At 45.7% G+C, this 11830-nt stretch overlaps 2 protein-coding genes across 2 annotated transcripts; one reads left to right on the forward strand and one right to left on the reverse strand.

The window, feature by feature from the left end:
* Window positions 1-1486: 1486 nt before the first annotated feature.
* pglyrp6 (peptidoglycan recognition protein 6) lies at window positions 1487-4804 on the reverse strand. Its single transcript, XM_086170399.1, has 5 exons — window positions 4508-4804; window positions 3416-4255; window positions 2063-2273; window positions 1678-1972; window positions 1487-1562 (listed from the first exon to the last, which is right to left on the reverse strand). Exons 1-5 carry the CDS (start codon window positions 4572-4574, stop codon window positions 1551-1553), a joined length of 1425 nt encoding a protein of 474 aa, XP_086026525.1. The 5' UTR covers window positions 4575-4804; the 3' UTR covers window positions 1487-1550.
* Window positions 4805-8399: 3595 nt separating this feature from the next.
* Window positions 8400-10978, forward strand: trappc5 (trafficking protein particle complex subunit 5). The gene is made up of 3 exons (XM_086170400.1): window positions 8400-8516; window positions 9083-9355; window positions 9436-10978. The coding sequence occupies exons 2-3, from the start codon at window positions 9086-9088 to the stop codon at window positions 9730-9732; spliced, it is 567 nt and encodes a 188-aa protein (XP_086026526.1). The 5' UTR covers window positions 8400-8516; window positions 9083-9085; the 3' UTR covers window positions 9733-10978.
* Window positions 10979-11830: the final 852 nt, after the last annotated feature.

Raw genomic sequence — 11830 nt, forward strand, 5'->3', positions numbered from 1 at the left:
TTGAGACAAATAGTGATTCACTCTCGTATTCACACGTCAAATAGACATACAGCGATTCACCCTCACAGTCCTGCATCATATGGAGACATACAACTATTCACCCTCTCATTCACACGTCAAATAAAGACAAACAACGATTCACCCTCTCATTGATCCTCTCATTCACGCATCATATTGAGATATACAACTACTCACCCTCTCCTTCATGCATCATATTGAGACATACAACTATTCACCCTCTCATTCACACGTCAAATAAAGACATACAGTGATTCACCTTCTCATTAATCCTCTCATTCACGCATCATATTGAGATATACAACTATTCACCCTCTCCTTCATGCATTATATTGAGACATACGGCAGGGATACAGGCGGCACGGTAGCGCAGCGGTTAGCGCTTGTGCTTCACAGCTAGAAGGTCCCGAGGCCTTTCTGTGTGGAGTTTGCACGTTCTCCTCATGTCTACGTGGGTTTTCTTCGGGTTACTCGCCACTAAAAACATGTACAATAGGAATGAGAGTGTGTTTGTGAGCGAAACTGTGGGACAACGGATGGAAATTAGCTCATGGCTACAATCCGGAGTGGTGTGTTTACATGCATGTCTCATGTGTATGCATCAACCTGCACTGTCCCAACCAAATAGATAATAAATCTAAAAATAAATAAAATAAATGCAGTGATTCACCCTGCATTTCACAGTCATGCATCATCTAGAGATAGACAACCGTTCAAGCCCTCTTTCATACACAATATATGCATACGCAACCATTCACCCTCTGATTCTCACGTCATATAAAGACATACTAGCCATTCACTCTGTCATTTACATGTCATCTCGAGATATACAACAGTTCAAACCTTCATTTATACATTACATACAGACACGTAACCATCCACTCATTCAAACGTCGTGAACAACAGTTCACGTCATATAAAAACATACAGCCATTCAACCTGTCATTCAAATGTCATATAGAGACATGCACTCATCCACTCACTCATTCATTCATTCATAATTTCTCTATCTATCATAAGCAGCCATACACTCCCCTCGTTCTACTCGTGTCTACTCGTGGGTTTGCTGGTTCTCCCACGGTCTAAAAACATGTAGGAGGTTCATCGGACACCCTAAATTGTCCTGAATGAGAGGGTGAGTGGTTGTACGTCTCTATTCGGGGCTCCGATCAATCTATGAATTGCCCAGTGGCAGCAGGGATAGGCTAAGTGCAGGCTAAGCGCTAAAGATAATGAATTAATGAATGTATTAAAATTGAAAAATTGGATGATCTTGGAACCAAAAATTCTTGCAAGTGTAGTAATATGTCCACTTCTCTGTGTAATGCGTCTCATTTGTCACCTTCCCCCCTGCCCCAAAGTTCCATCACAAAAACCGTCTGTGCCGGACACCAATCTCAGTTCACTGTGTTTTCGGGGTCATTCTAGGCAGGTCTCAAAAAAAACAGCAACGGCGGGTTTAGTGAGCGTCAAATGTTTATTAAGCTCTCGTTCATTGTTTCCACCTCTTGCGTTTTCCAAGCATAGAGCGCTCACTCCTTGACCTGGGAGGCAGAAAATGAAACATGATGGAGGCATAAACAAGGCATAATATCATAATGACAGTAAACACCTCTTATTTTTTGACCTCACTTTGGTTAAATTACGTATGCCACGTACCTGAAAGTGCTCCCAAGTTTTGATCTCATCGAAAAGGGCATCTCCGGGGCAGGAAGTATTCACGACCTGCCTGTGCCCGTACAGGACGAAGTCGGGTACCAGACGGCCGCCTTCGATGGCGCAGGAAGCCAAACGATCCCTGACCAGCATCATGGCGTGCTGGGAAGGCAGGCTAGTGGCGTAGTCTCCGATGAAAGAAACGCCGAACCCTTTACTGTTGTGTCCCAGCGTGTGGGCCCCTCGCCACAGCCAGCCTCGGCCCTCGTAGATGAACCCGTCAGAACCGGCGACAAAGCTCACACACACACACACAAACATCTATGTTTAAATAACTCGCATGCTGAGGAATCCGCGTGCATTCCGACCGACGGGCGGCCTCACTGACCTGTATCCGATGTCATCCCAGCCGCGGACGTCCTGGTGGAAGTGCTGAATGGAGCGCATGTCTTCCGAGCACTGCTCGAAGGTCAAGCACGGCTGACCCGGCGAGTGGGTGTGGTGGATATACATGAAGGAGAGGGGGAGGGTCAGGTTGGTGGGGGTCCCTCTGTACGGCTCCGCGCCCCACATGCAACGGGGGATGATGGGGGGGCAATCTGAAACAGACAGAGGATGCAGGATCTCAGATTTCATATCATAAAACATAGCGCCATATCATTTCTTATAGCACCATATTATATATCGTATTGTATCGTATCATCCCATGTCGTGTCCTGTCCTGTCCTGTCATGTCACGTCACATCAGTTCACGTCACCCCATGTAACCCTATATTATGCCATGTCATGTCATGTCATGTCATGTCATGTCATGTCATGTCATGTCATGTCACGTCACGTCAGTTCACGTCCCCCATGTAACCCTATATTATGCCATGTCATGTCATGTCATGCCATATCATGTCATGTCATGTCATGTCATGTCATGTCATGTCATGTCATGTCATGTCATGTCGTGTCATGTCATGTCATGTCATGTCACGTCATGTCACTTCAAGTCACCCCATGTAACCCCATGTCATCTCATGTCATGTCATGTTATGTCAACCTATGTCACGTCACGTCACTTCACATCACCCCATGTGACCCTATGACATGTCATGTCATGTCATGTCATGTCATGTCATGTCATGTCATGTCATGTCATGTTATGTCAACCTATGTCACGTCACGTCACTTCACATCATCCCATGTGACCCTATGACATGTCATGTCATGTCATGTCATGTCATGTTATGTCAATCTATGTCACGTCACGTCACTTCACATCACCCCATGTGACCCTATGACATGTCATGTCATATCATGTCATGTCATGTCATGTCATGTCACCCCATGGAACCCCTATATCATGCCATTTCATGTCATGTCATGTCATGTCCTGTCCTGTCCTGTCCCGTCATGTCATGCCATGTCACATCACGTCACTTCACGTCACCCCATGTAACCCCATGTCATGCCATGTCATGTTAATGTCATATCACTGTATATTATGTACCATTGTATCATATCATATCATAGTTAATATAAAAATCTCAGATGCTCATGTGAACTCATACTTGCAATAAATTCATTCAGTTATTCATTCATTATCTACCACTTGTCCTGCATCAAGGGTTGTGGGGATCTCGGCTATCATTGGACCAGAGGATACGAACATGTTTAAATAAACACATTACTTGTTCTATCCGGTCTCCTGTTTACAGGATTTTCTTAATTGTACCAGCGTCGGTCGACTCACCCATAAACTTATGCACAAACTGTTTCAGCCCCTCCTTCACAGAAGACACCAGCTGCTTCCTTCTCTTGACGTCAATCTTTGGATGCCCCCTCAGTTTGCCACGCAGTTCTACCGCTTTCATCGCCTCTCTTGCCAGCGCCAAGGGTGTGACCATGTTCCTGAAGTTCTCCCTTCTGTGTTTGCCGATGAGATGCGACGTGGCGTACAGCCCTCCCCGGCGCAGGGGTCGGGCGTAGTACCCCTCCAGCAGGCTGCTGAGCTTCTGATGCCTCTGGCTTTTGGAGGACACCTCGGCGCCGATGATCACGCCATCCATTCCCCCGTTGACCTGAGCTGTGGTGAGAGCAGAGGTCCCGTCGGAGAGGGTGAAGGTCCGAGGCGAGGTCAGGCTGTCCCAGCATCCGTCCGAACTCAAACGCCGGGATGGCGAAGGGGTGGGCGGCACGCTGAAAACGCGGCCGAGGTCTCCGGCCAGAGTGAGCTGATGCAGACCCCCAACACGGCCGTTAGCCTTGGTCCGGAAACCCGCCTCGATGCCCAGGAGGAGCGGCCTGAGGGCAACGGTGGTGCCATCGTGGGTCAGAACCACACCGTTTTCTCTGGCATCCTCTGACACCCCGTGATGCACAAACATTCTTATCTTTCCTGCGAGGCTGGCCTCCACCTCTGTGCCACTGGCGTTTGGATTGCCAAGGTAGTGGTGAATGAAGGGATCATGGAGGTCGGCTGCCCTACGCAGCCTTCTCAACACAATGCCAGGCCTTGACCAGCGGCCGCCCTTCTCATCCTCCAGCTGCTTCACCACCTCGATGAAGTCGTCCATGCGTCGAGACACCGAAGCTGCCAAAGAACATCGACAAAGTCACGGGGTGATCGAGATGAAAGTTGGGCATGGCTTAGTGATGCATCTAAGCAACAGTTCTGAAAAAAAAAAAAAAGTCCAAAATAGTACAACCCTTAGAAAGATAAAGAGTTGATCTGATCGGTGTCGAGGAGCGTCTCGATGATACAGACCGATCATATATAACGTTCCTTTAACTGAATGTGCACCAGTTCATCAAATGGACAAACGTTGACAAGCTCAAACCCTACCTTCTGCGTACAAGCTGACCAAGACTACAAGAAGGGCCAAGGCCTCTTTCCAGTGACCGCTCTCCATTCTGCACCTTGAACACCTTTTGGTCGTGAGTCACCCCCCGAATAGCTTTCATGTCCTATCTTGCACATTTATATACTTTGGCGCACAAAGGAAGTGGGCGGTTGTGTAATGTGAGCATACAAGCTACATCTAATCAGGTGGTTTCTGAGATCGGAATGGGAAACTAGCATCTGTCAGTTTGGCTGGATAGGAGTTGTTTCCTGTGCAGATTGTTGTTGCCATAGACATCTCACCGCAGGAATGGCTTGAAAATTTTGCAGAAATTCTCAAGTTCTGTAAAATATTACATAGCTCAGCAATAGGTTTTTTGTGAAATAATACATCTGGGAGTGCTAGTGGCCTGTGACAGCTTTATTTATGTGAGAATTAATGCCAGTCCTCTGTGAAGCAACGCCTTCAGTTCCTGTTGACAGAGCACAATAACACAGAATGCACAAAGAGAGAAATTCCGGAAAACTGAAATGCACATGCATGTAGATTTACTCATCATCGCGCTCTGCTGACAATGTCAAAACTTGACTTATTGGCTTGAAGTTCATGCCAACGGAGCAGGATTTGTGGATTCGAAGTGCTTTTTTTTTGTCGATCAACTGCCGATCAATACAACAAACATCCGTGATAGCGTCCTCCCCTCTGGCGACGGCTCCTGACATCCCGAACAAAAGCACTGGAACGCTGAAGTGTCCCCAGTCTTCTCCAATATCAGGTCGACTTGGCTGCTGTCGCCTCGGCCATGGGGTTGGGCAATTGGCGGGGGGCTCCTTCACTGGTACGATGCTGGGGAACTTGATAGAAGGCTCAGAGCGAGTAAAATTATCCACAAGTTTCTGAATTCGGGCCCCCAGAAGGTTCATCTTGGTGGCCGTGGCTACCTGGGGTTTCCTCTGAAGAGACTCCGGCTTGCCCACGCGACCGTCAATATCTGGCCCTTTCCCGGGACAAGGCGTCTCCTCTGCGGCAATGGCTACCAACGGTGGATCCAAATTGTCTGGAGCTCATTTTTTGGTTGTTCCCCTCCAGTCGTGACTTGGCTGACTGACTTAGAGAGGATGAGAGAGCTGGTGTCATCTAAGCAGGAATTGATAAGAGAAGAAAAGAGGCAAGAGAGCGAGGAACAAGAAGATGGGATCCAAGGAATGTTAGCAAGGAAATCAGTAAAGAGGAAATCCAGCGAGAGAGCGAATGACTGTATGTCTAATATATATTGCCCTGTGATCAGTCCGAGGTGAACCCGACAACTCGCCCTAAGACATCTGGTTTGGGCGCTTGATCCATGGTAGCAGCTTGAGGTGTGCGCCACGTGATCCCTGAATTAAGTGACAGCCGCGGGGAAAAGATGCTTTTCAGGTTTAAGCGACGTGTCAGTCATAATCATTAGAGTTTTCATTGTCTGGAGGCCAAGGTAGGAGCGCCACTTTCTTGGCATCGTTGACGTAAACGAACACTTCGGTGAAGTTAGATTTTGCCTCGGGGCATTTTGCTAGCATAGTGGCTTCTTCTTCTTTGGCATTTATTGGAGGTTTTGGATGCATAACTGCCATCCTCTGATCTGGAGCGTGGACCGAATCTCTGACTACCCATTTTGGGAAAGTGCAAATTGACCCCCAAACTATGTCTCATGAATCCGGGGGCTCATCACATCCCAGTTTAACAGCCATTAGTGATAGGACGAAAAACAAATACAAGTATATAAGTGTGTGCATGCTCGTGAGTGTGTATTATGTCCCCTGAGCCGCATTCTCTTCGGATGGTTCTTGGCTCTGACAAAACTGCACGGACAACTATCAATCCGCATACTTTATGTCTCTTGAAGGAGTTCAGTTTACGGCAACTGCGGAGAAATCTGTAGGGAAGAAACGTGGCGTGGGCACCGCGATGCAGACGGTGACTAGCAGGGTTCATGAGGCAACTCACGTTTACCATGAGTTGGGTTTTCGTTAGCTTCAGCACAGTGGCGGAGAACTTCTGCAAGAGATGTTCGTTGTGTCGTCAGCATATGTCACAGCACACAACACAAGCACCATTTCTAGATGAGCCATTTCAATATCTGATGATGGATTTTACTAAGACAAGTCCATGTTTTCTAAATGTATCGAAGCACACCTGTGGAAACATGCAAATGCTAAAACAGTTGCTAAAATTGCTAAAAACAATTTGGCCAAGACCAGAGGTGGCTTATCATTTCCAACCAGACAATAGGATATTTGTACAACAGCAGGTGCAATATCCGCATTGACGAGGTCTGAACCGGGTTTCGCTCAACTCCCCCAATGGCGGTTAAAATGCAGGAAAGACCGATTTGGATTCAGCACCAATCTGATCGTATTGATGACTTCCTGCAACTCGGTGAATAGAAAAGGTTGTCAAAGATAGCGGAACGGACAAAACCCGAACCGAACAAAGTATGTTAACACACCCCACTGAAGAAGCCGACAAATTCAAATGGAAACCAAAGTGGTTTCCAGTGTTTATGGGTGTTGCTGACAGAGGAAAAAGAGTATCCTGGTAACCGTACATTTCAAGGAGGGGTGACGATAAACATACTAAAGGAGCTGAGTGTAACATAAACCGCTTCAAGTGTTTCTTTAGATCTTGTTTTTATGTGTGGGGGGTCCGATTTCTATTTCTAGCTTTGTACAGTACGTGTTAGGATGTTGTTATTGGATGATAATACTGTGATGTGACATTGACGCTAATGTCATTTAGTGTGTTTATTGGATGGTTTCACTAGAAGTCATATTTCGCACAAAAATATATTTTAAAGTTCCTTTTTTTTTGTTTCTATTACACTGTGCATCACAAGCTGTGATGAAAATGACCAGGGGAAAAAAAGTTTACTCTCCCCAAATGCATTTTTTGTATTAATCACTCATGTTTTATTAGTGGTTACTGAAGTGGGTTTCCTCTCGCTTATTACTTCTTGCGGAGGAGAATCCAAGAATCCTAAGAATGATATTGTTTTCAGTCACGTGCACGTGCCCAGCTCTTAGAGATGTGTCCTCCCTGCACCCGGTATGCCTCTCTCTGCTTCCATATATGGATGTAATGTTGTCCGGATAGCAAAGATCTACTGTTCGTGTCTGAACGACACATGGCTTTAAGCCTATTGGCAAATGAAAACCATGATTTCTGGAAAGCACTACAAACTATTCTTGTGTGTTCCCTTTCTTCAAGACAGTCTTTCTTTTTCTGTAAGAAAAGGTGTGTTTTGTCTGTTGTATTTTGTAATCCCAAATATATAGTGTTTTCAGATCTATCATTGTATCTGTGACTTGTCGGTTCTTGTTCGTTGTGTCTTGAGTGCTTCATAGACTGTAAATGCAGATATAGATGTATTTGTCTAACATTTTTCATGCTAGATATAGAGATATAAGCATCATCTCTCATCTCTATTTTCCATGACATAGAAGGTGAATGTTTGTATTCTGGGCGGCCATGGTGGTGCAGCGGTTCACGCTTCTGCCTCACCAGGTCCCTGGTTGGATTCCAGCAAGGGTTAGAAGCCCAAAGAGAACCTAAATAGGCTCCCCCTTAGTGCGGGACGAGTGATATAGATAATAAATTGATTAATGAATGAATGAATAATCCTATCCCACGACTGTAAGAGACATTTAAACACGAAAATATCCATATCATATGTGCAAGGTGTGTTTTATGCTGTTACACAAGAAGCCAAAGAAAATGTCAAACTCAGTGGGTATCAAGAATATTGAAATAAAATTCTAAAATCATCCTAGTTCGCTGTAGCTCTTAAAAGAAGAGAAGACTGCGATTTCAAAAACAACTTGCAACCGCTGCAGAATGTCAGACTTTTTTGGTTGCAGTTACAACCGCCGCCGCTGGATGGCGCTGTTAAGCTGAAACCCTGCTGCCGTGATCAGTAGAAGAAGACGGAGCAACATTAGCAAAGCTCAAGCCTCGGCTCATTACTACCTCCGAAAGGTCTGTTTGTTCACCGAGTCACGGGTTTTATGAGCGATTTAACTTATTTATGCACGTCGTTTCTAGCGCCCCGAGTTAAATCCCAACCCTGTAAAAACCAGCATGTCCGTATTACCGCGAGAAGCACCTCGGGATCCAAAGCTAACAGCTAATTAGCCGCCGGCTAACCAATAGCATCACCGAACATCCCATTCTCGACTGTGATATTAGAAAACTGAAAAATTGAAATTAAAAACGGTGAAAGTATTTTCGAGTCGTTCTATTATAAACGAAAACATCAAGACGGCCGCGTCTCTTGGGTTTCCTGACAGCAAAGCGAGGGGGATGTGGAAACTGAAAGCTTCCGGAACAAACAGGATGGAGTTTATTTGGATTCTAAAACCAACATACTCAGCAGTTGGGAGTTTCCATGTGCAAACATAAGAATTTGTTTAAATCTTGTCTTGGTTCGCTTCTGTGTTTTTTGGCCCCATATGACCCTTGTTTTTTTGCACGACTGTTTAATTGCCCCTGTTAATTCTGCAAGTGAGTAATAGCTGATTATTTTTGTTTCCTCCCTTGGGTAGAGCATGGACACACGGTTCACAAGAGGGAAATCCAACATCCTGGAGCGCCCGCTCACCCGACCCAAAACCGAGGTCAGCATGAGTGCGTTTGCTCTCCTGTTCTCCGAGATGGTGCAGTACTGTCAGAGCCGGGTGTACTCTGTGTCGGAGCTGCAGACCCGCCTGGCTGACATGGGCCAGAGTGTGGGGGCCAGCATGCTGGACGTGCTGGTGCTGAGAGAGAAGAACGGGAAGCGGGAGATCAAGGTGCTGAACATGTTGCTCTTCATCAAGGTGAGTCTTCCTCCGTCTGTTCCTGTATTTTACTCTTTGGCGTGGGTCCCTGAATGCTGGAATGCCCGTCTGTCCTGCAGGTGAACGTCTGGAAGTCCTTGTTCGGAAAGGAGGCGGACAAGTTGGAGCAGGCCAACGACGACGACAAGACGTACTACATCATTGAGAAGGAGCCGCTCATCAACGCCTACATCTCCGTGCCCAAGGAGAACAGCAGCTTAAACTGTGCCGCTTTCACCGCGGGCATCGTGGAAGCCATTCTCACGCACAGCGGCTTCCCTGCCAAGGTCACTGCCCACTGGCACAAAGGAACCACGTTGATGATTAAGTTCAACGAGTCAGTCATTGCCAGGGACAAGGCTCTGGACGGCAGATAAGGCGCAGCCGACAAAGAATGCGTTTCCTTAAATTGATGTCGGACCAAGAGCCGCCGCTATCTTGCTTTTTTTTCCAGTGAGTCCGTGAGATTTTAACCAGTTCTCCATAGCAAGATTGGACCATCTTGGATGCAGCGGGATTTGTCTTTTACCTGCTAGAATGTGTTTTATTCCAAATATTTGTTCAGAGAATCGTTCTGTTGCTGCCCACCCCCTCCTAACCAGTAAGCAGAGAATGTATGTAACGTGTTTGTTTAAATACACCCAGTGCATGATATCTATATTATTTATGTACTGGGCTGTGCACTGGGAATATTCATACATAGTGTGAGTGCTCTGTGTTATCAAAATGAGAATTAAGAGACGGAATTGAGTATGAAAGCATTAAAAGGTGTGTTTGTGTCCACACAGACCCACCCTAATACACCGAATACATTGCTTTGCATGTTAGTGACACACACACACACACACGCTCTCCTGAAACACCAGCTGACTGAACAGCGGGCCATGCTCATCCAATGGTGAAGAGTTAAGATTTTTCTTGCTGTTTTGTGTCAAGTGTGGTATATTATATTTAAATAGTCAGAAAGATTACATTTTTTTTGATATTGTGCTTCAATTCTCTTAAATTGTCCTGTAGATATGCCTGTCTTGCAAGATGATGTCACTCTTATGGCATTGCTTAGTGGGTCAGGGCCGAGTTTTCTTCCACATTTTATTCTGCCTCAGGGCGTGAGGGAAGCGGAAGGGGGCCTGCCGAGGCGAAATGACGACTCTGCCCGCTCAAACTGCAAGTCACCGAACGGGATCCGTTCACGATCGACAGATGGGTTGTTAAAGCCCGGCATGGTGGCACCAACAAAACAGGTGGCCTCCCTCCTTTTCTGACATTGCAGTGTGCCGGGTAACCCGGGACCACGTCATTATGAGCAAGTTCCGCTTTGGGCGAACAGATCACCGGCATCTCGGCTGATCAACGTCACATCATTACTTGATAAAATGATGAGATGAGTCAATTGATGGTTCATGAGACATAAGTGAACTGACTTAAAAATGTGGGCCAAGTGTATATTGTCTAGAGCCCATGTGGACATATTAGAGAAAAAAACATTAGTGGGATGAGATCACATGGAACAACCAACAGTTTTTCTCTCCCATTGGAATTAGTACTGCAGGAGACACTGATATTGATTACGATGTGAAACATAGTTTGACGCTCTAAGTGAATTAAAAAAAATTAAATGCACCATTAATTTCTTTCTGTCTTGTTGTCCAAATCTTTCCCCTTTGGCATTTTCAACAGACAAAACTGAAGAACATATAGCAGAGCGTCCAGGGCACCAATGTCCAGCTTCATGTTGTCACTAAATCTCACCTTTTTGCTGAAGCGCTGATCCTGCACCGATAGTCTTGGGGGATCCCTCCTTTTCAATTACGGTTGCCGGACCCCCAAACTCCCATCCCCCAACACTGAGTTCAAAGTAAGCGGTACGGTTAATGAATGAATGAAGTAAAATCTGCTTGCCCAAGTGTGTGTGCTGCTGAGTTGTCTGTCACATTGCCAGAATTAAGTCAACAGGCCCCTGCTGTGTATTAATCTCTCGAAATTCTGCCTCAGCAAATCCAGGCATTAAGACCGAAACATTCAGGGAGCATCGTAACCGGTATGAAATTTTTTTTTTCTTTTAATATTTCATTTTCCGCAAGGAAAAATGAAAGTGAGGAAAATTAAAAAAAGATAACTTCACTGTCGCTTCCAGCATAATCTATAATGTATTCAAGTGAAAGAACAGAAGAATCTGCAAAGGGAGGAGTCAGAAAAGAAAAGTTGTGGTAAACCAAGGTGAGGCCTTGCTGTCGAGGCAGGTTATTGTATGCTGCTGTTGAAATAAGATGCTGATATTGTAGGGGCAAAGCCTGAGAGACTGATAAGGCATCGATGATCACATGATAAAATGGGGCGGGGGCAGAAAAGAAAAGACAGGGAGACACATAAAAATAAAAACAGGAAATCAGAGGGATACACAGACGCAGAAGCACAGAGGTCCCAATTTAACGTTCTTTATAAACGATTTTGAATTATATAAAAAAAAAACCC

This window comes from Fistularia commersonii, chromosome 23, assembly GCF_037954325.1.
Source record: "Fistularia commersonii isolate RoL2024-O1a breed Wild chromosome 23, RoL_Fcom_v1.0, whole genome shotgun sequence".
NCBI lineage: Eukaryota > Metazoa > Chordata > Actinopteri > Syngnathiformes > Fistulariidae > Fistularia > Fistularia commersonii.